Raw genomic sequence first — 26,234 nt, forward strand, 5'->3', positions numbered from 1 at the left:
ACGAGGGTTTGCAACAGCAGAGATGATATCAACCCTCGGAGGTGCCGGTGTTTTTGAAAAAAAAAAAACATTTGTAAGCATGTCGAATGCAGGCCGCTGAATTCGAACCCGGGACCTTTACCTTACAGATATGAGCACCATGTCAACGCCACCGACCCCTTCAAGATTATTGTATAAACTTAATGCATTTCTACACTTTAAAATATGAGAATTAATTTTTTAAAAAGCGGATCGTACATTAGAATAGGATTATCGCTGATTTCATCGAGGATAGGCAACGCATGATTTCCAAAATTACATCCACATAGCTAGTGGCCGTCAAAGACCCTCCACGAACAACAACCAACTCTGTGCGACTCTCCATTCAAATTCCCGCCCTCACCATCACTGAGCTGCGTTGAAAAGATTGGCTCTGAGAAAAATTACAGGCTTTGTACCTTTTATTTCGCCTTCTCCACACTCTTTCATACTCATATGGGGATCGCAGAGCAAATCTACATTCATCTGTGAAAACCACAGCAAACCAATCGTTCTAAGACCAATAGCTAGTTTCTCGACCAGATACGAGCCGTGCAACTATGTGTATTTTGGTCCTCTTACGGGGCGAAAAGCCATCTGTCCACCCTGATTTAATCTTCTTCGAGCAGTGCGTTGAGAAATTTGGACACCTCGAACTTCCTGGAGCTGATGAATTGCTTGAACAACGGTAAGGTGCCGGTTTCGTAAAATTCTCAAAGTCAAAAACGCTCATTCTGTGGTTCTGTTACCATAGGATGCCCAGAACCGGTTCTTCTGTGGTAGGACCCAATTTCTCGAAAACGTCTACGGCGTCTCGCAGTTTCGTAGAGAACTCCGATGGCAATAGCCGCATACCTGATGGAACGTCCATCATCAATAAGTGCCACACCACTCACAACATCCTCAGCACTCAGTGGCAATTTTAAATTTAAAAACTAAAATTAAGAAAACAAAGATGAAAACAAAACAGATTATTGCTTCAGAATTCAAACGAGATTGGAGAAACATCGAAAAAAAAATCCTTCATCCTTGTTTTGAATTAAATATTGTGTTTACCTTTAATTGATATTTTTAATTTAAAACATAGCATAAACAAATATTTATTGATAAAAACAATGAGACAAATTAAGGGTAGAATTTTTTTTTAATCGAGAAAATAAAAATAAAAAATCAATCGGGTGGAATTTTGCGTCAGTGTTTTTTGACGGAGTGACGTAGAGCGCAGAAGCTCGATGGATGAAGATAAAGAAATATCGATAGATCGGAGCGGCCGGCAGCGCGTCTACGAGTTCGTCCGTATCGCGTCTTCGAAAGTCGAAACGGCAGCGGTTTTGTTTTCTTCGGAGCGGCCCGGTCGATTCTTCAACAACCGCGATCTCGTCTACGGATGCGGGATTTCTTTGTTGGCCAACCGTTAAAATGAGCCTGAGCGTGGCACCGAGGATGGCCAGGGGGCGAGGACGAGGGATGGGCGGCCGTGGGATCGGCGGCAGAGGCGGCGTCCCGTTCAAAGTGCAGAAATTCGTGCCCAGGCATCCTTTTGACATGGTCCTATGCGAACCCCAGTTTCCAAGAGTCAAACCCGCAGTAAATGACGAACTCTTCACTCAAGTGAGTTTCCCTCTTTCCGGCACATTTTACACATTACTCTATTTTTTATTACTGTATTATCTCCTATTTATTTATTACTGTATATCCGTTGTAATCTGCGGTTCTTCATCAGGAGGCAGTCCCAGTACACCCCCAAAGCCTTCCTCTATGCTGATACAGGTCTGCCGATTTTTTCCACACTATAAAACAACTTCGATTACATAATCAGAAATTTATCCCAACCCGATAATAGTAATAATAATGCTTTATTGGACTTAAGAAAAATGACAAATGTGCTCTCAAAGCATTTATGGACATGGATCCTGGATCTGTCTGCCAGAGGTCATTGGTTAAACAATCAGAAAGGGGGGGGGGATAAAAAGAATAAATTAATTCTTTTATGTACGGTCTTGACTGAGATGAAAAAGTCAGTGTCAAAAGCTGGATTCGAACCCATGACCTTCAGATGAATGCGCTGCTGCTCTAACCACTTGAGCTATCGTGACTTCGATTCACTCAGACACAGCTCATCATCGTTACCTACAACCTTTCGAATTTTCCTTTTTTTGCCATTTTTCCAATCTTGTGTAATCAGGATTTGATTCTCAGCGACTTACGAATTGGCAAGGGGAATTGTTAGTGAATTGATACTTTTTTACGTATTAAATATTAATCCATTTATGTTTTAGTGGTCTAATTGGCAAAATGACTTATTTCAATTAATTTTTTTAAATTAAAGGTCTTTGTTGAGATGAAAAAGTCTCCAAAGGTCGTTGGTTCGAATCCAGCTCAGAAAACTGACTTTTTCATCTCAACCAAGACCTGAAATAAATGTAATAAGTAATTGAAATAAGTAATTTGGTCAATTAGACCACTAAAACATAAATGGATCAATACAGATTAAAGCAAGATGATAATAATAATAATAGCCTAGGAAATAAATTGAAAGAAAAGTGAAATAACAACTGTTAAAATGAGAGAGAAAAGAAAGGTTATACAATACAAATCAAACATTTAAACTACTTAATTAACTCATATCTGTAATTCGATGCGTGCTTAGCATAACGAATTTGGGCCACCGAAAAACCATAACAGGTCAACACTGGCGAGAGTGAAGCATCTAAGATGCAATAACCGAATCTCAACCAGGGATGAGCACTCCGCCAAGAAATGGAGTAGAGTTTCAATAGAAAGCAAATTGCAAAGAACAATTCCTCTCTGATCCAAACAGCTGAGTCAGTTTTGATTATGTTGAAAAGATTGTGAGTTCTGATGGTTTTGCATAAATAGGCATAAATTCCACTTTCTAGACAAGTATACAACATATATACTATATGCATTTATTTTTCAATATATATACAATGTTCACAATTTGGAAATATGTATTTAAAAAAAAAACAAGAAAGGCATTCCTCATTGTTTTAAAACAAACATCTAGCACAAACTTAAATAACTAAAATCTCTCTTCTGGGTATTTAAAGTATTTGTAATTAGTATTTACAAAAAGAATATATACTTTATTCAAAAATTTCAGCAATGTAATAATAAAACAAATGATAATAGCAGAAATTTAATTGCAAATTCTACTGTTCTACTTACTCTAAACTTTTGAAAACCTAATGTTATTAGTTTCAATTATATTATTTTATATAAAAGTATTTTTTGTAAAAAAAAATATCAACATGTAACTAACAAAAATTACAGGCATTGCTTAAGAGAAACACTGATCTCACTCCTACTCCACAAGAACAAGCAGCCGTTCTTAACATAGTAACTAAAATTCAAGCGGTCTTTGATAATCTAATTGTTGCGCCTGGAAATTTTGACGCATGTGTAAGTACTCGAGGTTTTATTTTATATTAAATATATTTGTAAGATAGTAACCCATATTTTCTATTGTAGCAAGTAGATGAATCAAGACAAGTCGGTTCGTTCAAGAAAGGCACAATGTTGACTGGGAAAAATGTCGCAGATATTGTTGTAATATTAAAAACCCTTCCGACAAAAGAATGTGTGTGTGCTTTGGGAAACAGAGTTGTTGAAGATCTCAAGGCATCAAACCCTAAAGAAGGTGTGTTTTTTAATAAAAGAATCTTGTTTGTATTGATAATACATACTAAAAATATACTTTTTTATAACAGTATTAGACATGTCAGTCACAGAACAGGGCTTTGATATAAGAGCTCCGGAAGCAACGGTTAGGGTGTTAGTTACAACCGTTCACCAAAATCTAAGAAAGCTCGATCCTGAACTTCATATGGACTACAAGATTTTGCAAAGGCATCTTGCAGCCATTCGGCACAGGTTGGCACTGAATCAACAAAGCAATTGTTCTTTTTTGTTATTATCTATCTTTATTGTTATTTTAGTCGATGGTTTGAAGAAAATGCGCAGCATTCTACTGTGAAAGTTCTTATTCGACTTCTGAGAGATTTGAGAAACAGATTTGAAGGATTTGAGCCTCTAAATCCTTGGATATTAGATCTACTGGTTTGAAAGATAATTTTTTTACATTTATTTATATTTAATTAAAGGATTTCTAACAGATGTTGTTTTTAAAGGCGCACAGTTCGATTATGAATAATCCGAGTAGGCAGGCACTTCCTGTTAATGTTGCGTTCAGGCGAGTGTTGCAGCTTTTGGCATCAGGGCTGTTTCTTCCAGGATCTTCCAGTAAATATTTATTCAATATTATACATTATTTGATTATTTGCACACAAATAATTTTTTTCTAGGTATTACTGACCCCTTTGAAACAAACAATATAAGAATTCATACATCGTTAAGTTTAGAACAGCAAGATGTTGTTTGCCTTACTGCTCAGACGTTGATAAGAATACTCGCCGTCGCTGGTTTTAAGCCTATTTTAGACGGAGATGGAAGTACGTTGTGAGAATCGTATGACTTATTTCTTGATATTCTATGTTATTTTAACTGTTGTCAGGTTTAATAACAGAGACGAGCGAATGGGGAGGTGTCGTCATTTCTCCTCTTGATAAGGCGTACGAAAAACCCCCTGAGAGCAAACAGGACGAACAAGGAGGTGGTGGTGAAGGCGAGGAAATGGAAGAGTCAGAAATCCCCGGTGAAGACCAAATGGAAACTACTGACCATTAGAGCATATTAAGCATTTTTTAAGCATTTTCATTCTTAATTTTATATTACAACCATGTTCAATTTGTATTTATCAATACAAAAATATAGCTGTTCGTTTTGTAAAATAGTTGTAAAACTTTGATAAAAGTGTGTTCTTTTAGGAATTTTTGAGTGTATATAAGATATCTTGACTCAAACGGTTCATCTTTTTAAGTCTGTCTCTCTTATTTATATTTTTAAAAAAGTATCTTTTGAAACAAATAATAAAAATTCAGATTGGTCAAAAAGAAGGATCCAAGACAGACAATTTTTTATGTTTTAAATTTAATTTAATTTAAAGAATTGTTCTCCGCAGAATACATAGGAATAAATGTACAAAATAATAAATATTTATACTGAATATATAATTAGACTTATTCTACTTTACAGCAACTTAATCATACATTTTTCAAAATTATTGTAGATTCCACACGGTTGATTACTTTTTTTCCTTCTCTCTAAATGGAGATTTCTTTTCTTTTTTTTATTATTAGGGTTTATTACAAGAAGCCGCATGGTTTCTGATTCTTTTACAAAAGGTTATATTATTTCAAAAACATTTATATTTTTTCTATATTTGGGCTATTTCTCGTGCATTATCAGAAAAACCTCAACATATCATGTAAATCATTTTAGTGTACATTTTTATCAATTGGAAGTTGTACAGGATGAAAATGCTGCAGGAGGAAAAGTGAGACCATGAGGTAATTATCATTAAATCTGAACCATAAAATAATATATAAAAATACGAACAAAAACTATGTAAATTATATTATTATACTATTGTTATAATTTTTGATTAGTTATGACTATTTCCTATCAAGGATTTCTGATGATGGGCAAGATAGACCCGAAATGTAAAAAAAGGATAAATATTTTTGAAATAAACAAACCTTTTGTAAAGGAATCAAAAACCAGTGTTTCTCGAAATAACCCTAATAAAAATTAAAAAAATAATAAAAACTACATTTACGAAGAAGAAAAAATATATAATAATAATAAAAGGCTAAAACAAATACTACATTATTAATTCCTTTCTTTATTTCATAAACATAACACACATAATAATATCCATTGAGGCAGTCCGAGGGTAAGAAATAAAATGTTTTATTTTAATAGTCAGCTGACACAAATTTAATTAATACATTATATCTGGGAACAGTATTATTCACATGGAATTTCCAGCGTTTGTATATACGACCAAAATATACATAAAGGGTACAAAGCTCTATTTTCAACAGTAGTCGGCTTGAAATATTTACATGCATGGATTGTAGTTTGTTGATGTGTCGATGTTGTGACAAGCGACTTGTGAGTTGTAATCTGTAGAGACAGGAACTTTAAACAGCTTGCCTTGCGGCATGCAAACACATACCTTATACTGGGGTGTAATTGGACCACCGAGACCAGTGGTTCCGACAATAGGAATTTTCTTCAAATCGACTACAACTCCACTTTTCCCGCTTAGAACGATACTGCCATTCATACTCTTCAATTTGACCTCTTGGTCGGCAGTCCAGATAATTTCTTTGCCGTCAATTTTCGTCCCTTCACTGCCTTTAATTTTGATAAGCGTATCCGACCGAAGAACGAGTTTCTCATCCTGCGGAGCGGTTATTTTGTTCGTCGTGATAACTCTGGATTGAACATTTCTTATTACACTGCTTTTTGAAAGTTTGAAAACGGGGTTGTCTGTGGAAAAAACATCTCCGACTTTGAAGCTGTTGATCGATTTAAATTGTGTGCCATTTTGTTCCAAAGTAAGCGTGTTCCTCTGCCTTCCTTTGGCATCCTCTACTTCCAATATGACGGGACCCTTCACTCCTTTTATTTCAGTCTCGCTACCGGCAAATCCTTCTATGTTTCCGTCAGATTTTGACACTTTGCCAAAATTTGAATCGCCAAAAAATTTAACAAGCCCTTCATCCGGAAGTAGCTCCATACTCTCCATACCTTGGCCTAACCTTAACACACTGAATATGACAATAGTCAAAATCATATTTGCCAAGGCCAGAAGGCATAACAATCCAACTAGTGTCCAAAATGCGTATATCTTTGTGTTTGTTGGTTTTACAAAAGAATCATCACTGTTCTCATATCTGAAAAATAAATTAATTGTTAATAAAAAATAAAAAAAAAACAATTAAATATAATTTCACAGCATGCACTCATTTGGTATTCAGTTATGAATGAACAAGTCAAACATAAATTTTAAATGCTTCAGAACAAACATTCAAAAACAAATAAATATACTGGAGTAAATATGAGATAGGTCGAGATGAGATTTAATTCTATAACATATTATAATAAACTTGACTGGTTCAAGCAATCAATTTTGTCTGCTCAGTGAAGCAGCCATTTCTGTTCAATTTAGAAATTAAACAAATATATTTTCGCATTTACTCTTGTAATCATGTCACTGTTCAAATCACTTTACAAAGCATACAAATAATCTAACTATGGGAAAAAGGTGGTAGATATTTATTTATCTGAGGACATTTATTTGATTTAATTTTAAATATGTATGTATGTTAAAACTAGGTTTATAAGAGCTTAGAATGTTAGGGTTGCTGAAGATGATAATATAAGAAGAAATATCTCTCTTGGTTTAAGATCATAACAGTATCTAATGCGTTAATGAAAAGCAATTTGAAGGCGATGAGCAGACTGAGAGTCTAAGGAAAGGGAAAAATAGCACTAAAGTAAGAGAATGAAGGAATTATTAGGGATTTAATAATGACAACTTTAGTTTTCTACAGAGTGAAAAAGCTAAGGCGTCGAAACAAAGGTGGCTTGGGCTAAAGAAAATCAAGACGAGAGAGAAGCTCAACTGTGTGATATGTAATTTAAGGAAGGGAAAAAATTATGAATTTAATAGGAATAAGATTCAATTGAAATGATAGCGTCTAAAACATTTTCAAGGGGTAATATTTGAAAAACTGACCATTATATTCGGCCAAAGCATTATGAAGGAAAAAGTCAGAATATTCCTACAGATATGCAATAAATGTTAACACTTACTTTTAATGTTTTTTTGTTTTGTTTTTTGTTATTGTACTACACTGATAGACAAAATAAGTGCTTCACCCTTAAATTTTAATATGTTTAGGTTTATTCATATTTTGCATGCCAAAAATAGGTTTGGTTGCAAAAATAAGACAATTAAAAAGAAAATCTCTGGCAGACGATTGTGATCCATGCCTGTATTATGCTTTGCTAATAATCATTGTTATATTCATAGAAATAAAAAGCATATATATAAAAAAAAAATTTATTACCTAATTTAAAAAAATATTGAGTAAAGGAAAAAAAATTAAAAACAAATAAAAATGTTTTTAAAAAATTTTTGTCCTCTTAATACCGAGGATTCCACCTCTGGCACGAATCACATCAGTAAAACACCTTTCCATTCATTGGATAAGATTTCTGATAAAATCTTGAGGAATTCTTTTCCATTCATCAAGAACCGTTTCCAACTCTTCAACAGTGTTAGGACTGGGTTTCGCCGTAGTGGATGTTGCTTAAGTTGGTCCCAAATGTGTTCGATTGGGTTCAAATCTGAACTTCAAACTGGCAACATCAAGCAGGTAGTCATCTGCTCTATGGGGTCTGGCATTATCCTGCAATAGCAAGAATCTCTCACCGATATGGGGGCCCTATATATCTATATACTTAGGTAAGTACCTCTGTGCAACAACTGATTCAGTGAAGGTGTGTAAGGAAATACCACCCCAGAACATCAATAACCCAAATGCCACGTGAGGAAACACACAGCATGGGGCGTCTTCCTTTCTGTCCTTTCTCCTGAGTGTCTCCATATGAAATTTCGCCCATCATTTTGAGGCCAACTCTCACCTTATCTGTAAAGAGAACTCATCCCCAATCTTCCAATGTCCAATTCACATGTTCCTGTGCAAATTGAAGAGAGGAAATTTTCTGAGATGAGGTAAGAATTTCACGAGCCGAGTGTTCTCATTGAGCCTTGTAATTACAGCCCTGGAGGAAATCAAAACATTTCGGGCTTGTCATCAGATTTCTTATCTCATTTCTGTAATCCTGTGGTTCTGAATGGCCTGATGGCAGATGATTCTATTGTCTCTCCCATCCATAGACCTAGGTCAACGCTGTCCTGGCATTCTAGTGTGAGGCCTTGTTTCTCTGAAGCGCCAAACAATACTCAGTCTCCTAGTGACTTACTTCATCTTTGGGCACAGCAGAATGGGAAAAGGCATAATGCTCCCATGCAAATGGGGTTAATCAGTATGAAAGTAAAGAAAGGAAATAAACCTAGCTTTAATTAATTAATGAAAGATTCTATTACCTGTAACTAATGTAAAAAGATAATGAATTTAATTTTAAAGTAAAAAAATTGAGTGATCGATTACATTTGTCCATCAGTGTGTTATTTATTTATTTATTTTTTATTGGATTTCTTTTGTTTACAATATACCTATCATAAACTTTATTATACAGTAAATTCTGCAGTGTTTATTATTATAATAAGGAAATATCAATCGCCCTTTCGTTAAAATTACAAATAAGTATTTATTTTGTGCAAAAACATGTTAGAACGAATGGGAGGATGATGTTGGGGTTCAAATGGTGAGCGATTACCATTGTTACACATACAGCAAATGTGTATACCAATCAAATTTTAGGTGTTTTTAAGAATGCGGATATGTTGGCTTGTCGTCTTTTCACACGAATTTTCTTTATGAAAATTATAATTACAAGTGACGCACCTCGCAGTCGACTGTTTGGTTGCTGTCCTTCTACAGCTAACGGCACCATCTTTGCCGGCCATCATTCCTTTTATTTGTTCCGACCGTGCATTACCAACAAAATAACGGTCAAAAAAAGAATTGAAAGACCGTCAAAACGTGAACATTACCTCCTGAGGGATGAGACAGACAAATATCGACCTATATTTATAGTCGGAGAACGGCGTCGGCGCGAGTCCATCAGTATCTCGACCCTTTTTCTCTGTTGTAAAGCCACCGTTTCGTCCTTTTTTCCATTTTTCTTCTCATGACTGCAAACCGGTTATACACGTCCGAAGCTTTCAATAAAATGGCAATGTTCTCTAACTTTATTATTCAGAGTACACGGTGAAATGGAATATTAAGGTTCAAAGGAACCAAGTATTACGTGGTTGTTTATTGCATTGACTTCTCTTATATAAAATATTATCTTCAAACTAAAAAATACATATAAAATAGATGTACAGGGAAAGATGAGAGGCAAATATTGTTGATTTTTAAATCAGATCTTCATTACGCGTTCGGTTAAATTCCGCTTGTAACGCTCGAAGAACATGATTCTACAAGTTCGGACGAGGTTCCGTCTCTAACTCTTCAGCGACAGCCGGACGGGCAGGTTAACGTTTACGCTCTCAGACGGCAGGTTTTGTGCACTGTAATCATGGGTTCCGAGAGGTACAGTTTTTCTTTGACAACGTTCAGGTAATTAATAGATAAAATACATATACAAAAAAAGGTTCTTATGGATAATTTTCACTGATTAACTTTTTTTTAGCCCGTCTGGAAAATTAGTGCAAATAGAATATGCTTTAGCAGCGGTCGCTTCAGGTGCACCTTCTATTGGAATTAAAGGTACTCAAAATTAGAATTGTCCGTTTCTTCAAATGTGGCAAATAAACAAGATTATAACGATTATGTTATTTATAACAACTTTCATTAGGTGTAGACAATTGTACATACATACAATGTAGTTTGACCGATTCTGAACGAAGTCTGTGTATTCCCTTTGGTTTGTCAGAATATAAGCAGGGTCATACTATGCTGAAGATGGTAGTGTGCCAAAACACTGATTTACCAAAGCAGTAGGGCGGACCAGGATGATTGGAAAGGCCCAAACTACAATTTCAACACCCCAAACCTCAAGGAGCTTTTTTTTTGGGGGGGGGGGATATCACAGCCTGGCCATCAGTCATCTTCCCTCATCTTCCACAGGACTGTAACATTAAACATTACCCTTTCTGACATCTAACCAAATTATTCCTTCTCCCAGCATTGTCAATAAATAAATTTTTCTGACTAAAGATTGTTTGGAGATTGTGAGATGCAATCTTGTGTGATGTAGGTTTTAGAGAAACATTTTCTTTATTCTGCCAACGTTTCGATCTTTATTTATATCAACTTCAGGGCTCAAAGCGTGTGTTTTCTGTGTAGATGTGTCATGATGTGTCGTGTTGCAAGTGTGACTGACCCCTGAAGTTGATGTAAATAAAGATTGATACGTTGGTACAGTAAAGAAAATGTTTTTCTAAAACCTATATCACACAAGACCACATCTACATTCTCCAAATAATCATTAACTAACGTTCACTAAAACTACATATTTCTGACTAATTTTGTTGACTCCCATCCTTGTAAATCTATTAAGTACACCATTCCCTAACATGTACTTGACCACGTCATTGTTGGAATCATAAAACAGCGAGTGTATGTGTTCTTTTTTCCTGGTGAAAGTAAACTCTTAACACTAACAAGTTTATTTTTTACATGTGTCATTAATAATACTATTGAGTGTCCATAAAATAATGGAGATTTATGGATAAAAAATAAATGAATTTAAACATTTTTTGTTTATTAAAATACCACTCCATTACTCTCAATACACTGATGGGAATTTCTCTACACCCTCTGACTAGACTATCATCAAATTTTGCAAACTCATTTTCTAACGAATTTTTATCAACAAAATTTTTATGTCGTACAACATGCCCAGGTGTCTGAAAAAATGGTAGTCGGTAGGTGAGAGGTCTGGAGAATATGGAGGGTGAGGCAGAACTTCATAACCAAGATCCAACAGTTTTCGAGTTGTCACATCTAAGATATAGGGCCGAGTGTTGTATAACAGAATCAGCCTTTTACAGTTGACCAGACGCCTTCAATGATGTCAATTTCTGGTGCAATGCTTCAATTTGTGAGCGATACTTTTCAGCATGATTGTTTTTCATTCAGTATTCAAGAATCTATAGCACATGAAGCCCTCCGAAGTGTCACAATCTCCTTGTTTGTCAAGTTGGGGGGGGGGGCTTTGGAAAATTGGACTCCTGCTGTTGTAGAGAATCCAATTTTCATCACAAGTAACAATTCTATCCAAAAAAGGTTTCTTTCTGTTTCGACAAAGAAATGTTGCGCAAACTTCATAATGATGATAATGCATGAGGAACATAGTTTTCACCTTTCGAACTACCTGGAATTAATAAATAAATTAAATAAATTAAATAATAAATTCACTAATTTCGTGGCCCACTTGACCAATTAATATATTACAATTAATTAAGGTTTTTAGTTGAGATATAAAAGTCAGTGGCACAAGCGGGATTCAAACCATCGATCTTCGGCTAAATACGCCGCTGCTCTACCACTTGAGTTATTGTGACCTCGATCCATCGGACACCAACTTCTTATCTCAACCCCACCTTTTGAGTTTTCCCTCCCTTTTGCCATTTTTCAAACTCAAAGATGGGGTTGAGATAGGAAGTTGGTGTCCAAGTGGGTAGAGGTCACGATAGCTCAAGTGGTAGAGCAGCGGCTTATCTAGCCGAAGATCATGGGTTCGAATCCCGCTCGTGCCATTGACTTTTTTATGTCAACTAAAAACCATAATTAATTGTAATAAATAATAAATTTTTAACAAACCTAGCTCAATGCCTCCACCGTGATGAGGACCTGCAGTGCCTGCTTAGAGTGTCAGCAGCCTCATTTCCTTGCCGATCTACATGTGCTTGAAACTAAAGAACACCTCTTGTTCATACTTTGATTCCAGATTTTACTCCTCTCTAATTTAGTTGATGATCATTGCTTCCCTCATTTCTTGGGCATCTGTGGTAAAATCTTCAACTCATTACATGTCCTCAAGGCCACCTGTTCAGCATGGTTGTTTGAACAACAGCCTTTCAACCTATATTGGCCTACAGCTTTCTTTTTTATGAACAATCTCAAAAACTACAAACTTGTCCATGTTATTCCTTTTTCTTGTCATTGAACAATCCTTGACTATTCTATACTTCATTTGCCACATATAATATCCATATTATCATTTTCCTTCCATAAACTCTAAATTATCTTGTATTCTAGACTTTGTCAATCTAATGTCATATATGTATTTTTTTTCTAGCATCCAATGGAGTGGTTTTGGCTACAGAAAACAAGTACAAATCAATTCTTTATGAAGAGCACACAGTTAAAAAAATTGAATTGATTACTGACCACATTGGAATGGTATATAGCGGTAAGTTAAATTCAAAACAACATCTAAGACATTTTTCTTACAAATTGTTTCCTTTCAGGCATGGGGCCAGATTATCGCCTTCTTGTCAAAAGGGCTAGGAAAATGGCCCAGCAGTATAAACTGGTGTACGGGGAGAGAATACCCACTCCACAACTTGTTCAACGAGTGGCAATGGTCATGCAAGAATATACTCAGTCTGGGTAATTATTGATTTATAAAAATATTTTGAAAATTTATAGATCAGTGATTGTTTTTGTTATTAGCGGTGTACGACCTTTTGGGGTGTCTTTGCTCATTTGCGGCTGGGATGATGGAAAACCCACATTGTTCCAATGTGATCCAAGCGGCGCGTACTTCGCTTGGAAGGCTACCGCAATGGGAAAGAATTTCATTAATGGCAAAGTCTTTCTAGAAAAGAGGTCAGTTTTTCGTCTGCTCGTTACAACCAAAGTAAACTACTTTCTGTTTTGTTTATTTAGGTACAGCGAGACATTAGAATTAGATGATGCAGTTCATACGGCAATCCTCACGTTGAAAGAGGGTTTTGAAGGGCAGATGACTGCTGACAATATAGAAGTTGGAGTGTGCGATGCTTCAGGATTCAAAGTTCTTGATCCCAACACTGTCAAAGATTATCTTGCAAATATACCATAAATTGATTATAAAGACAAAAAACACGTTGAAACATTTAATTGATCATTTTGTGCTTTCTAATAAATTTTTTTAGTAACTTTAAATTTTTTTCATAATCCCATAAAAATTTGTAGTTAGGATGATTAACACTGTTTTTTAAAGTGAAGTTAACGATAAATTATGTTTAATAATTATATGCTTGAGCAGGATTTATATTTTTTCCATTAAAGAATTAAAGTGATCTACTAACAGCAGAATTTTTTTAAATTTGTCATCTGAAGTGGTTTTCTTGAAAATGCATTGCCTATAAAATTAGCAAAAAATTATCCTTAAAGATAAATTTTTCAACCGGCAATTTAATCCTGCAGCAATAAGGAAGTTGAATATTGTGTAGTTTCATGTTAAACCAGCACAGCGTCACTTAGTGGGTCTGTCTCCACTTGCAGAATTCACAATAGCATAGTGTAGTTCCATTAAAACATTGCTAGACTGCACACAGTCCTGGGCTGCTTGGAAATATTTATAATTGGAGGTACCTGGGCACTCTCCAGGCTAATGCCTTGCTTAAAGCTGGGAAAAAACTTACCCGATGCTAACCGACACCTATACGAATAGGGTGTGCACAATAATCACAATCGCAATGCCTCTTTTGTTCTTAATGCATTATTTTTAGCAAAACCGTGTAATAAATTGTTATTTAAATTTTATGAGCAAAACCATGGAATAAATTGTTAGTTAAATTTAATTATTTTAAATAAAGTTATTCCAGTATTTTGATAATTTTCTGCCTAACCGTCATAATTAAATAATTTTTATAAAAACTCATGAATTTTTGATCATGTTTAATTTGGTTTATATGAAAATAAGAATGTTGTAATTAATAAAACAACAAAATTACATATACATAGTTTGAAATAAACTACAAAAAATACGGGTATCCTGTTCTGACGCTACTCGACAAAAATGGCGTAATTGTATGAGCAAAACTATGAGATAAATTGTTAGTTAAATTTGATGAGCAAAACTATGAGATAAATTGTTAGTTAAATTTGATGAGCAAAATCATGTAATAAATTGTTAGTTAAATTTAATTGTTAAATTTTTAAGTTATTCCGGTGTTTTGATCAATTTTCTGCCTAACTATCATAATTAAATAATTTTTATAAAAATTCATGAATTTTTGATCACGTTTCATTTGGTTTATATTAAAATAAGAATGTTGTAATTAATATAATGACAAAATTACATATACATAGTTTGAAATAAACTACAAAAAATACAGGTGCCCTGTTCTGAAGCTACTCGACAAAAATGGTTTAATTGTATGAGCAAAACCATTAAATAAATTGTTAGCTAAATTTTATGAACAAAACTGTGTAATAAATTGTTAGTTAAATTCATTATATCAAAAAATTGTATTCCAGTGTTTTGATCAATTTTCTGCCAAACCATTAAAATTAATTTAAAAAAAAAACGAAGTTTCGGTATCGGTTAATTTTGTTTATATTAAAATAAGTATAATTAATATAACGACAATAATACATGTAGTTTGAATAAAATATGAGTGTCCGGTTCTTTTGTCTTCGACTGTACTCGACGCTACCCGACAAAAAACTTTTCTCTAGCTCATAAAATTACACTGATGAAAACGGTTTAATTTTATGAACAAAACTGTGTAATAAATTGTTAGTTAAATTCATTATATCAAAAAATTGTATTCCAGTGTTTTGATCAATTTTCTACCAAACTGTTAAAATTATTTTTTTTAAATAAAAACTGATGAATTTTTGATTTATGATTAAAATAAGTACGTTATAATTAATATAGCAAAAATAATACGTATAGTTTGAATAAAATGTGTCCGGTTCTTTTGTCTTCGACTGTACTCAATGCTACCCGACAAAAATCTGGACAATGGGGATCGCAGAGCGTAGAGTATGGTAGCGTTACATAGCATTGGGCAGATTTGCACGGGGAATACAATCTTATCGAAAAATGGACTTTGGATTTGCGTCAAGTAGCGTTGCATCGGGTGTCTTCCCGGCTTAAGTCTGTTCATACAACATTGACTTGACCGTTGTAGTTGGATGATTTATATACATTGTACTGAAATAACAGATTTGTTACTATTGATCTACCAGAAGTAAAAATGTGGTGAAAGAGAGTAATTATATTTTAAAATTTGTTCAAAAATTAGTTTTTCAAAATTTTGGGATGAAAGTAAATAATATATTTTGATGCATAAGGACTTCTAGAACAGTCTTGTATAACGATATTATTTAAGTTTTATATGATCTTAAAAAGTTAAATACTTTATGATTTTGTTTTATTTATGGTTATAGATGGGTTAACAATCCATATCCTCGACCTCTTCTTCACTTTCTTCTTCACTCGTAACATCAGGGTCATTCAACTGACTCAAGCATTTCTCACAAGTACATTCAAATAGATAATAATCTCTGTAAACAAAAATTGTTACAAATTTATTTAATAAAAATTTAAATAGTGCTCTACCTAAAATCTTTGTTTCTCGAATGTCGACTCCTTTCAAGTTGACAATCGTCCAAATAACTAATACATATTTCATCTCCGGGTTCAATGTTTGTTTTTGCTTGTAGCAGCAAAGTCGAATTACTATATGGGAATGTGACGACGGCATTCGGACTGCAACTGTGATTTATGCACCTCTGTGTTTCGTAAAGTCCAGACCCTTCGGTGTTAAGGAAGGTGCCGACATCTAAAACGCTATTAATATCAAAAAAAGGCTCGGAAAAGATTGAGACCAAGCGGCATTACATTCGTCCATCGCCTGATAGACAGCATCAATAAAGTTGTCCGTCCTTTCCTTGTCTTCATTAGACATTTCGTGTTTTTCTACTACTTTCACCCACTCGCTGAAAACACTTGTGCCGATCCCTTGACCGTTTCGTCCGATGAGAGCGAACAGAGATTTCATCCCTTCCTCTGAAACAAGCTAAACCAGTAATGAATGATCAGTACTACACATTGAAAAACAATGAACTCACAGATCCAGCATGCCTCACAGAAAGCGATTGTGTGAGTTGTGTATGAAGTATTTTAAGTTTCTCCGAATTTTCAGGTCCGAATAGTTTTAAAAGCATACCCTCTCTTTCATCTGAAGACCCATGGCTAAACTGGTAGTAAAACAATAAATTCGTAACAATAATGACACACCATCTAATTATGAGACAATTACATTTAAAAATCTATTCATTAATTCTTCATTTCCTTCGGCTTGTTCGACCATTCCGATTATCTTTAGTAAAAGCATAATGCTAGTAGTTTCTGGAGGATAATGTATTTTTCTATAAAACAGATAGTGAAAATGAAAATGTAGAAAATAAAATTTTAAGTATATAACGACTTACTTCCATTTTTCACACAGCCCTAAAAGGGAAGGTTTTTTAGCAAAACATATCGCATTGTGGTACTGTTGAAATGCCAATTCTTTACAGACATCACTGCAAAACTGTATCTGAAAGTAAATATTGAATAAAAACTAATGTAATTGTAATTTCATATAATTCAACTGAGAAGAGAAAAAAGGGGCACCCTTAATATTTTTAATTATCTTAGACCAGTGTTCCCAAACTTTCTTGACCCAAGGACCCCTTTTTATAATCAAAAATTGCCCACAGACCCCCAGTGAAAAAGCCACATAAATGCATAATATAAAAATTACAAATTAAAAAAAAAGTTTTGTCGAAGAAGTATTTTTGAAATTATAAATGTATATAAATTATAATACTACTTTTGTTTAAAAGAAAATATAAAAAATTAATGACTTGGATGAACGTGATGAGATGTTATGAGTATATAATTTCTAATCGGTTTCTTTCTTTTGTGATGAGATTCATAACGGCACTGAATCCACGTTCTACAAATAGGAAGGATATAAAATTGGGATCTGTTTTTGTAACCATAATTTGTGGTATCCTTGTTCAAACATTGGTTTAAGTTCCTTATTTGTGGATATTTCAATAAGCTGCTCCTGTATTAGTATGGATTCATCTCTGTTTGGGATCTGATTTTGTCCACGTGCAAAAGGGTTCAACGCCCAGTCAGGAATATCCAAGTGAAGAATGTCTTCAAATCTTTGGTTCAGGTCTGTATGAAGAGCTGTTACAGTGTTGACCATAAGCAAGCAAATCTTCATCTCTAATTTGCAATTTCGAAAGATTTGGTAACTGAAAGAATTCTCCTCTTCCCAAGTTTTGTTTGTAAAGAAAAAGTCTTGCAACACACGCAGATATTACACTTTTAGTTTTGATTAAATTTAATTGGTCACCTTGTAGTTTCAAATTAGTTTCGTTAAATTTGGCAAATAAATCAGACATAGGCTATATCATTTTTTGAGTTAATTAAATTATGTCGCAAATCATTGTCTTTGGTTTCCAGGAATTCCAACGCTGAATCAAATAGGACATAAAATCGATTTAAACATGCACTTTTAGATAACCACCGTACTTCTGTTTCATATTATATTATTATTTATATTATATTAAACCTTGCGCGGACCCCCTGACGTTGTTCAGAGACCCCCAAATCAATTTTAATTTTCCATGGACCCCCTGAATGATACCGGGGACCCCTGGGGGTTCATAGGGACCACTTTGGGAACCACTGTCTTAGACAATCCTCCATTGATTATTTTACACCAACACTTGTTCCATTTTAAAGAATCAGATAAAATATCCCACTTGTGTTTACAATTGGACTTTGTAAATAAATTTTTGAATAGTCAATCTCAACTTAGTTGGGTTTTCTGTAAAGCTTCTTTCTAATGTTCCGTTGCTTTGATTTTTTTAAGTGATACAGATTTGGCATTGTTGGAAGACGGAAGAAGTAAAGAGAATGTGGCCAGGGGGCTCAACATCCCGGAACAATGGTCCTTAGGGTCTTCCAACGTAACAAGGAACTGGAAGTTACTCAAACAAGCTTGGATCAGGTCACTATCGTGTTTAATGTGTAATCATTTATATGCCACTAATTGGCAATGGTTTTATGTTTTTGCATGACAATTTAAAGCCCCGAACGTCTATGATCGTCGGTGATTACTTTCAATGGACTAAACAACCTAACACCTTTGGGACAAGTTGTCAAGAGGGTAAAAAGTTGCCAGAGAATTTGCAGGAATTAAGAATAACGCTGTTGGAGGAGTGTGAAAATATTCCCCAGCAGTACATTCAAAACTTCATAAAATTGATACAACATCGAATGCAAGCGGTGATCAATGCAAGAGGAAGAAATACTCCATACTGAATTGAATATTTTCTTCCATAGCAATATTTTTGGTAAAATTGTTGTACTGTTTAATTTTTTATTTAGCTAGATTAATATTTTTTTAAATATCCAGAAAAAAAACAGAGGGTGGTTCTTCATTTGCCTTCTCAGTGTAGAAAGTGACTATATATGAATATGAATAGTACCTCACACAACTCACAGGCTCTGTGTTTAGACTGGTCCGTCGAGCACAACTTCGGCAGCGGCACAATAATGTTTGAGTTATTCGTAAGCCTTTTCACATTCTCTTCTACTGTCTCTAAGGGTCTAAAAAGAATCAACAGAATCAGTCAAGAAGCCAAAGCATAAATCCTGTTATACCAGTTATATTGTCATAAATCTGAATAAGACAAATTGGAGTGTATTCGGGCCTGGAAATCTAGACTGTACAGTCTGCATTGCAGACAGTCCTACCTCAGACAGTGGTGACAAGCTAGATAGCCGTAAGCTTCATTCCACGAAAACTGTGCAGCGACCAACGGATCTTCTACGAAAATCGTCTCGCCCTCCCGATAACTCTTCGTCGCGAACAATCCGATTCCCTGGACACAGAGCAAAACCATGTTGACGACAAACGAACATCTGTGGTGGTATCAATTGAGACAAATGAATTACTTTAAGCTCACTGATCTTTTTACATTCGAATCCACAGTCGGAACTCATGACGAATCGCCTTTGTAATTGTTAGATTACAAAGGTGAAGAGCGAATTATGAATAACCACTTGCGTTCTGTTGACGGACGTCGTAAGAGTTCAGCATGGGCATGGGCCGGGCACGACAACGGCCTTCAACAGAAGTCGCCGCATTGTCGACTTAACGCCGGTTGGAATGGCATTTCATCACATTGCGTCATAGTTAGACTCCGGCCTATTCACTATTTAAATTTTAGCGATTCGAAAAGTAATAATAATGTGTGGTGTTTAGAGACCGTTAGTTAATGATTATTTGGAGATCGTGAGATGTGACGTAGGTTTTAGAAAAGCATTTTATTTATCGTGCCAACGTTTCGATCTTTATTAAGATCATCTTCAGGGCCTGGGGTTTATAAACATTGTTTAAATTATACAATGTTTATAAATCCCAGGCCCTGAAGAAGATCTTAATAAAGATCGAAACGTTGGCACGATAAATAAAATGCTTTTCTAAAACCTACGTCACACTACGTCACATCTCACGATCTCCAAATAATCAATAATAATAATGTGTGGTGATTAGTGACCGTTAGTCGATAATTATTCAGAAATCGTGAGATGCGGTCTGGTGTGACGTAGGTTTCAGAAAAACATTTTCTTTGGCGTTGGCACGATAAAGAAAATGTTTTTCTGAAACCTACATCACACCAGACCGCATCTCACGATTTCTGAATTATAATAATAATGTGATAAACAAATGGGAAGGACACATTTTGTGATGTCAATAAAAAAATAAATAAAATCGTATCACGACTGTATTATACTATTTTTATCTATGGAAAAATTCTATCAACAGAAATCTAGCATGTGTAAAAAAACTAATTTAAAAAAATGATAAAATAAAATAAAGATAAAGTTAACCATATTTAAAAAAATATTTTTTTTAGTTAAATTAATTTTTTATGCTTTATGGTATACATGTAATAAAAAATATTTTTTTAGATAAATTATTTTTATTTTTATTATTTATATTTATACAGGGTATACGGCTACTCGTGTTACAGACTTTGCCAGTAGATTCTACATTCAAAATTGGACCAAAAAGTCCTAATCAACTATGGTCCGAGTTTCAACAGTTTCGGAGTTATTTCTCTTTTTCTGATTTTTTAGGATTTCACGACCTTGCTTCAAAGAAACGATGATAACACCACACTAAAAGGTTTTGGACAAATCCGTTGATACCATTGAAAACTACGTTCAATCAATACTAAAGTTGTAAACGTTGGTGAAATAAGCGTTTTAGTAGCTAGAATTTTTAAAAATAATTTTTTGTCGGAGTTGAAAAAATTACTGTTGTGATTCTAAACTACTATTTCCAAACCTAGAGACAATTTCAGAAAAGTTCGCCATTTAATATCCTTTTTAGTGGTGCAATTGCTTGTTTAATTATTTTTTTCAAAGATGAAGAAATTTATGAAGGGAAGGAAAAAACCGTGGTTGAAGTGGCAAGATTAATAATAATAAAAAAATAAAAACTTAAGGAAATTTTGAATGAATGAACTAAAACTAAAAACGTTTCAATTCAATCTTTTTACCCACCTTACCAATCCGTCAACCACGCTTTTTCCTTTCCTTCATCAATTTCTTCATCTTTGAAAAAGCAATTAAAAAAGCAATTACACCACTAAAAAGGATATTAAATGTAGTAGTTTTTGTGAAATTTTTTCGTCTCTAGGTTTGAAAATAATAGTTTAGAATCACCATACAGGTTTTTCAACTTTGACAAAAAAATTGTGTTTTGAAATTCTGGCTACTTAAACCTTTAATTCACCAACGTTTACAAGTTTAGTATTGATCACATCTTGTTGGAAATTTAATGTAGTTTTCAGTGGTAACAATGGATTTGTCCAAAACCTTTTAGTTTTGGAATTATCATTGCCTATTTGAAGCAAGGTCGTGAAATCTTAAAAAATAGAAAATGGGGAATAACTCCAAAACCGTTGAGATTCGGACAGTAGTTAAATAGGACTTTTTGGGTCGGAATGTAGAATCTACTGGCAAAGTTTGTAACACGAGTAGCCGAACACCCTGTATATTTTATTATACAATGATGTTCAAATTTAACGCACCACTCTATTTATTTAGTTCACAATTAAATCCGTTATCTATCTACTTTAGTTACGGGTAATTTAGAGCTAACGTAGACAAAATAAACGGTAAATAATGTTTGGTGTACTTCCTTTTTTTACTTTTGTATCGATTAATCCCATTTACACAAAAAGTAGCATTATGCCCATCCATTCTGCTACGCCTATAGGGAAAAAATATCGATTGGAGTATGGAAACGATTTGACGAACCATGAGTTTCGATCGCCTGGCTACTGGGAAGGGGAACTGAGAAATTGCAGCCTTGCAGGTTTAAATTTTAATACACAAACCCCACCTAAACACGTGCTTCTCAGCAAATCGTGTCTCTCGTTTGATTTTGTGTCTTGTTGTGTCTCGTTGATTTTGCGGCAATGGTTTTCTTTACTTGTCAAAAGTGTAACGAGTGTTTGAAGAAAAATGCGGTTGTCAAGCATGGACAAATGAGCAGGAAATGTCTACCATTCTGGCTGACTTGTATCGACTGCTTAAAAGACTTCAGGTTCATTGATTATTATCTATTTCTAAATATTATAATTATTGTATCCTGTATCTTTTTCGTATCTTACAGGCAACTAGAATCTGAATTTTGTCAAAATTAACATTTGAAAAACAGGCTGACAGTATTTAATTGATTTCAGGAACGATGAACATGTTCAACATACATCTTGTGTAACTGAGGAAGTTAGGTACGGAGGAAAGAATGCCAAAACCAAACCCCCCGCGGCCAAGCAGAATCGCTGGCTGTGCTGCGTGGAAAAAGTTCTAAGCACTCCGCAACATGACATTAAAATTGATAGCCTTTTAAAATCTCTTAAAGGCCAAACCAACCTACCCAGAGCGAGGAATAAGTTTCATGTAATGGTTTAAAAAAAATTAAAATAGTGTTTTACATTCATCTGTACTTTGTTAAAATCGATAATTTAATTTTTTTTTTTTTTTTTTTAAGAATTTCGTAAAGAGTAAATATTATAAAATCTACAATAAAGAAGTAACTGACGATGTTTTCACCTTGATGGAAACAGAATTTGTAAAGTTTAAAGCAGAAAGAATGAATAACAACAGCAATGCTAACAATGCCAAGCATGTGGATAAGGGTTCTCTTAGTGCAGATGCTGAAAATGGTCATGAGAAAGAAAATTCCAATAGTGGGAAAACCGGAAATGAATCGGATAAAAAGGAACCGAAAGAGAGCAAGAATTTGAATGAGGAAGAAATGAATATAGACGATCAAGAATCTCATGATCAAGAGATAAATAATAAAAAGAGGAAATTGGATTGTGTAGAAGATGAGAAAGATTCTGAACAGTCGACAGCTGATGGTCCTTGCAGTGAAGCAGAAAAGATGGACAAAAAAGAGAGAAAAAAAAGAAATAAAGAATTAAAATATCTGGCAGAACTTAATGAAATTGAAAATTACAGCAAGGAAGGCGATGAGGAAGAGGATGGTGAAAAGCCTGCGAAAAAATCCAAAAAAGATCCGACTGAAAAAGAACTGGACCCGCAAGACAAACTTTGCAAACTCAGTACAGAAGGTAATACATTACGTTATATTATATTTTATTTATTTATGTTTTTACAAGAGTTGGCAAGAGTAGAGGTTCTATCCTAGAAGAGGCCCTCGGTGTGCTGTTGTTTTTGAATATATTAAATACTGGTTTCTTTTTTATGGCAAATGTTAATTTAGACTAATTATTCCGAAATTGTGAGATGCGGTCTGGTGTGATTGATTATAATAAAAAATAGATTTTGCATTGTATAAATTCACTTTTTCCACATCCTGCATGTATTTGTTAAATGTAAACAATGTTTGTAAATCTCAGGCCAATAAAGATTCAATAAAGATTGAAACGTTGGCACGATAAAGAAAATGTTTTTCTGAAACCTACGTCACACCAGACCGCATCTCACGATCTCCAAACAATAAATAATAATAATAATGTGTTATACAAATGGGAAGGACACATTTCATGATGTCAATAAAAAAATAAATAAAATAGTATCACGACTGTATTATACTATTTTTATCTATGGAAAAATTCTATAACAGAAATCTGGCATGTGTAAAGAAAAACTAATTAAAAAATAATAATAAAATAAAAAAAAATAAAAAAAGAACAGGTTAACCATATTAAATTTTTTTTTAAAGTTGAATTAATTTTTTATGCTTTATGGTATACGTGTAGTACAAAATATTTTTTTTTTTACATAAATTATTTTTATTTTTATTATTTATATTTATACAGGGTGTACGGCTACTCGTGTTACAAACTTTCCCAGTAGATTCTACATTCAAAATTGGACCAAAAAGTCCTAATTAACTTGGTCCGAGTCTCAACAGTTTTGGAGTTATTTCTCTTTTTCTGATTTTTTAGGATTTCATGACCTTGCTTCAAAGAAACGATGATAACACCAAAACTAAAAGGTTTTTGGACAAATCTGTTGATACCATTGAAAACTACGTTCAATTTCCAATAGCTGTGATCAATACTAAAGTTGTAAACGTTGGTGAAATAAGCGTTTTAGTAGCTAGAACTATCAAAAATAATTTACCAGACCGCATCTCACGATTTCGGAATAATTATCGATTAACGGTCACTAATAATCACCACACGTTAATTTAGACATTCACCCAAAGGGTTGTCATACCCCGATGTGCTGACCATAGGGCCTTTAAATTATTCTGTTATGGAGCTGGGTCACTAGTATTTCGTTTAAGCCAGATGCTGATTTGCATCCAATGGGGTCCAGGTGCTTTTGATAGCTAGGTCATTTTAACTCTCAACTCATGCTAAAACCACCATGTGAACAACAGTCGCTCTAATAAATACGTTCACATCTGTGTACATGGCAATCATTCTGGTTTCTCGGTGGAGTACTTGGTATTCTTCTATCGACCTACACACAATAGTGATGAGTTAGTCTAAATTAGGGTCGATGGTGTTCTTTCATAACTATTCTGCCATTGAACCTAAAACACACACCGCTGGAGAGTTGACACTCACACTAAGAAATACATGCACACTATTAAAACTATATACAATGAAAAAACCATGTCCTCTAAAAAGTGAAACTGGGGACCTACAAACTCACTACTCTGCCCGTGAACCATTCTTAAATCTGGGGTACGCCTATATACTGTGTAAGGAGCCAAGGCATAGCAAGCTTCTATTATGTGGGACACAATGAGCAACTCATAAAGGGCACTTCTGCCAGGAGCGTAAGGACAATTGCTCATTTCCGGCTAGGGTGCCACCTACAGTCCAGTGACATGCAAGAGCCTGTCGGCCAACCCTGACATCTTAATAAATGCTATAATAAATTATTTCAATTTAATAAAGAGGGGAGTTTTTTGCACTATTTTGTTAAATTATTTAACCACTTTAAAAGACTACATTGTATGTGTTCCCCACATAGCCCCTACATTGACACAGCTAAAAAAAAATACATATAATTATTGCAAAGATGTGTTGACATCAGTTTGACTGCATTTCCCACTTCTTCTCATAGGCGTTGGTGTGTAATCAAACTCCAACTGAATGTAGCGTCAAGCCAGATTCAACTGTCTATAGTTTTTTTTTTACCAAACTCCTGTTGAAAATATAGAAATATTGTAAATGTGAAGTCTTTTACTAAAACTAATTTGATTTGATGTTATAGAACCTGCACCTGAAAAACCAACGGTCACTGGCTTTAATTGGAACCAAACTATTAAGGCGGTGCTTAGAAATCAGAATAATATTCCATTGAAGAGGTTGAAGAAAATAGTGATTAATGAATACATTCAACAGTTTGGAGAACCGCATGACGAAGTCAAACTCAGTAAAAAATTTGTTAAAAAACTAAAGCGTATTAATAATGTAGTTGTAAGTGGTGATAAGGTGATGTTAGAGAAACAAGAAGCTTGAATTAAAGAATTACCTTAATATATAACTTTTATGTATATCATGTTATACAAACATATATTTTGTGATTTGAAATTGAGTAAGAATTCATACAAAGAAGAATTTGTATTGGTAATTAAATTAAATGATTATTTGTTTGTTTTTACCTGCCTCTTCTTTTCGATAAATCAGAATTTTATTACAGTTTTGCTTTTCAGTTGAAAAAATAGTTTTTTATGTAGTTTCTTTACATACCCATACCCTACCTTTTTGTTGTTTTAGTATACAAATAAAATCCATTATAATGTAATGAAAAAAATGTATATCGCTTGATTCGAACCTTGTTTCACATACACTTCTACCAAACTGAAATTTGTTTGTCCTTGTTGTTATGTTAATATAATTTTATTGGTATTAAATTAAATTATTTGAATTATCATTATTTTTAGTTTTTATAGTAAACTAAATTATGCAAAATTAAAAGTTAAATTAAGAAAGTTGGTGTCGTGAGTGGGATTTGAACCTAAAAATGACCTGCTGACTGGAGGAGTCTGGTGTGGAAAAAGGGAGTAGGTTTGTCTTTTTTGCAACTCGTTTTTCCTTTCAAATCCAATCAATAGTCAAGTTGAC

General features: G+C 34.1%; 5 protein-coding genes across 6 annotated transcripts; 3 read left to right on the forward strand and 2 right to left on the reverse strand.

The window, feature by feature from the left end:
* Positions 1–1,268: 1,268 nt before the first annotated feature.
* LOC106661850 (interleukin enhancer-binding factor 2 homolog) lies at positions 1,269–5,120 on the forward strand. Its single transcript, XM_014385560.2, has 8 exons — positions 1,269–1,629; positions 3,313–3,441; positions 3,511–3,679; positions 3,750–3,912; positions 3,978–4,098; positions 4,170–4,281; positions 4,344–4,490; positions 4,553–5,120. Exons 1-8 carry the CDS (start codon positions 1,438–1,440, stop codon positions 4,723–4,725), a joined length of 1,206 nt encoding a protein of 401 aa, XP_014241046.1. The 5' UTR covers positions 1,269–1,437; the 3' UTR covers positions 4,726–5,120.
* A 646-nt stretch (positions 5,121–5,766) lies between these two features.
* LOC106661851 lies at positions 5,767–9,980 on the reverse strand. 2 transcript variants are annotated; one of them, XM_014385561.2, is made up of 2 exons: positions 9,635–9,980; positions 5,767–6,842 (listed from the first exon to the last, which is right to left on the reverse strand). In XM_014385561.2, exons 1-2 carry the CDS (start codon positions 9,703–9,705, stop codon positions 6,002–6,004), a joined length of 912 nt encoding a protein of 303 aa, XP_014241047.1. In that variant the 5' UTR covers positions 9,706–9,980; the 3' UTR covers positions 5,767–6,001. The 2 variants fall into 2 exon arrangements, with proteins under 2 accessions (XP_014241047.1, XP_014241048.1); XM_014385562.2 differs by having other exon boundaries at positions 9,486–9,980.
* Positions 9,981–10,074: 94 nt separating this feature from the next.
* LOC106661852 (proteasome subunit alpha type-2) lies at positions 10,075–13,727 on the forward strand. The gene is made up of 6 exons (XM_014385563.2): positions 10,075–10,205; positions 10,279–10,355; positions 12,892–13,005; positions 13,064–13,205; positions 13,269–13,424; positions 13,485–13,727. Exons 1-6 carry the CDS (start codon positions 10,165–10,167, stop codon positions 13,657–13,659), a joined length of 705 nt encoding a protein of 234 aa, XP_014241049.1. The 5' UTR covers positions 10,075–10,164; the 3' UTR covers positions 13,660–13,727.
* A 2,118-nt stretch (positions 13,728–15,845) lies between these two features.
* LOC106662013 (SET and MYND domain-containing protein 5) lies at positions 15,846–19,873 on the reverse strand. Its single transcript, XM_014385809.2, has 9 exons — positions 19,558–19,873; positions 19,357–19,484; positions 19,089–19,209; positions 17,028–17,134; positions 16,856–16,964; positions 16,665–16,793; positions 16,435–16,612; positions 16,153–16,375; positions 15,846–16,097 (listed from the first exon to the last, which is right to left on the reverse strand). Exons 1-9 carry the CDS (start codon positions 19,603–19,605, stop codon positions 15,986–15,988), a joined length of 1,155 nt encoding a protein of 384 aa, XP_014241295.1. The 5' UTR covers positions 19,606–19,873; the 3' UTR covers positions 15,846–15,985.
* Positions 19,874–21,815: 1,942 nt separating this feature from the next.
* LOC106662012 (cell growth-regulating nucleolar protein) lies at positions 21,816–25,770 on the forward strand. The gene is made up of 4 exons (XM_014385808.2): positions 21,816–22,222; positions 22,362–22,578; positions 22,670–23,255; positions 25,381–25,770. The coding sequence occupies exons 1-4, from the start codon at positions 22,095–22,097 to the stop codon at positions 25,626–25,628; spliced, it is 1,179 nt and encodes a 392-aa protein (XP_014241294.1). The 5' UTR covers positions 21,816–22,094; the 3' UTR covers positions 25,629–25,770.
* The last annotated feature ends 464 nt before the right edge of the window (positions 25,771–26,234 follow it).

This window comes from Cimex lectularius, unplaced genomic scaffold, assembly GCF_000648675.2.
Source record: "Cimex lectularius strain Harlan isolate CLEC.00 unplaced genomic scaffold, Clec_2.1 scaffold57, whole genome shotgun sequence".
In the NCBI taxonomy this organism is placed as follows: Eukaryota; Metazoa; Arthropoda; class Insecta; order Hemiptera; family Cimicidae; genus Cimex; species Cimex lectularius.

Coding starts and splice junctions, on each gene's coding strand:
- LOC106661850 (XM_014385560.2), top strand. CDS start 1,438: ATGAGCCTGAGCGTGGCACCGAGGATGGCCAGGGGGCGAGGACGAGGG. Junction 3,442..3,510: donor CTGGAAATTTTGACGCATGT/GTAAGTACTCGA, acceptor TTTCTATTGTAG/CAAGTAGATGAATCAAGACA. Junction 4,099..4,169: donor CTTGGATATTAGATCTACTG/GTTTGAAAGATA, acceptor TTGTTTTTAAAG/GCGCACAGTTCGATTATGAA.
- LOC106661851 (XM_014385561.2), bottom strand. CDS start 9,705: ATGGACTCGCGCCGACGCCGTTCTCCGACTATAAATATAGGTCGATAT. Junction 6,843..9,634: donor TCTGTCTCATCCCTCAGGAG/GTAATGTTCACG, acceptor TTTATTTTTCAG/ATATGAGAACAGTGATGATT.
- LOC106661852 (XM_014385563.2), top strand. CDS start 10,165: ATGGGTTCCGAGAGGTACAGTTTTTCTTTGACAACGTTCAG. Junction 13,006..13,063: donor CATTGGAATGGTATATAGCG/GTAAGTTAAATT, acceptor GTTTCCTTTCAG/GCATGGGGCCAGATTATCGC. Junction 13,206..13,268: donor CAAGAATATACTCAGTCTGG/GTAATTATTGAT, acceptor TTTTGTTATTAG/CGGTGTACGACCTTTTGGGG.
- LOC106662013 (XM_014385809.2), bottom strand. CDS start 19,605: ATGAGTTCCGACTGTGGATTCGAATGTAAAAAGATCAGTGAGCTTAAA. Junction 16,376..16,434: donor CTATCAGGCGATGGACGAAT/GTAATGCCGCTT, acceptor ATAGCGTTTTAG/ATGTCGGCACCTTCCTTAAC. Junction 16,098..16,152: donor TCGAGAAACAAAGATTTTAG/GTAGAGCACTAT, acceptor TTTTGTTTACAG/AGATTATTATCTATTTGAAT.
- LOC106662012 (XM_014385808.2), top strand. CDS start 22,095: ATGGTTTTCTTTACTTGTCAAAAGTGTAACGAGTGTTTGAAGAAAAAT. Junction 22,223..22,361: donor GACTGCTTAAAAGACTTCAG/GTTCATTGATTA, acceptor AATTGATTTCAG/GAACGATGAACATGTTCAAC. Junction 22,579..22,669: donor GAGCGAGGAATAAGTTTCAT/GTAATGGTTTAA, acceptor TTTTTTTTTAAG/AATTTCGTAAAGAGTAAATA.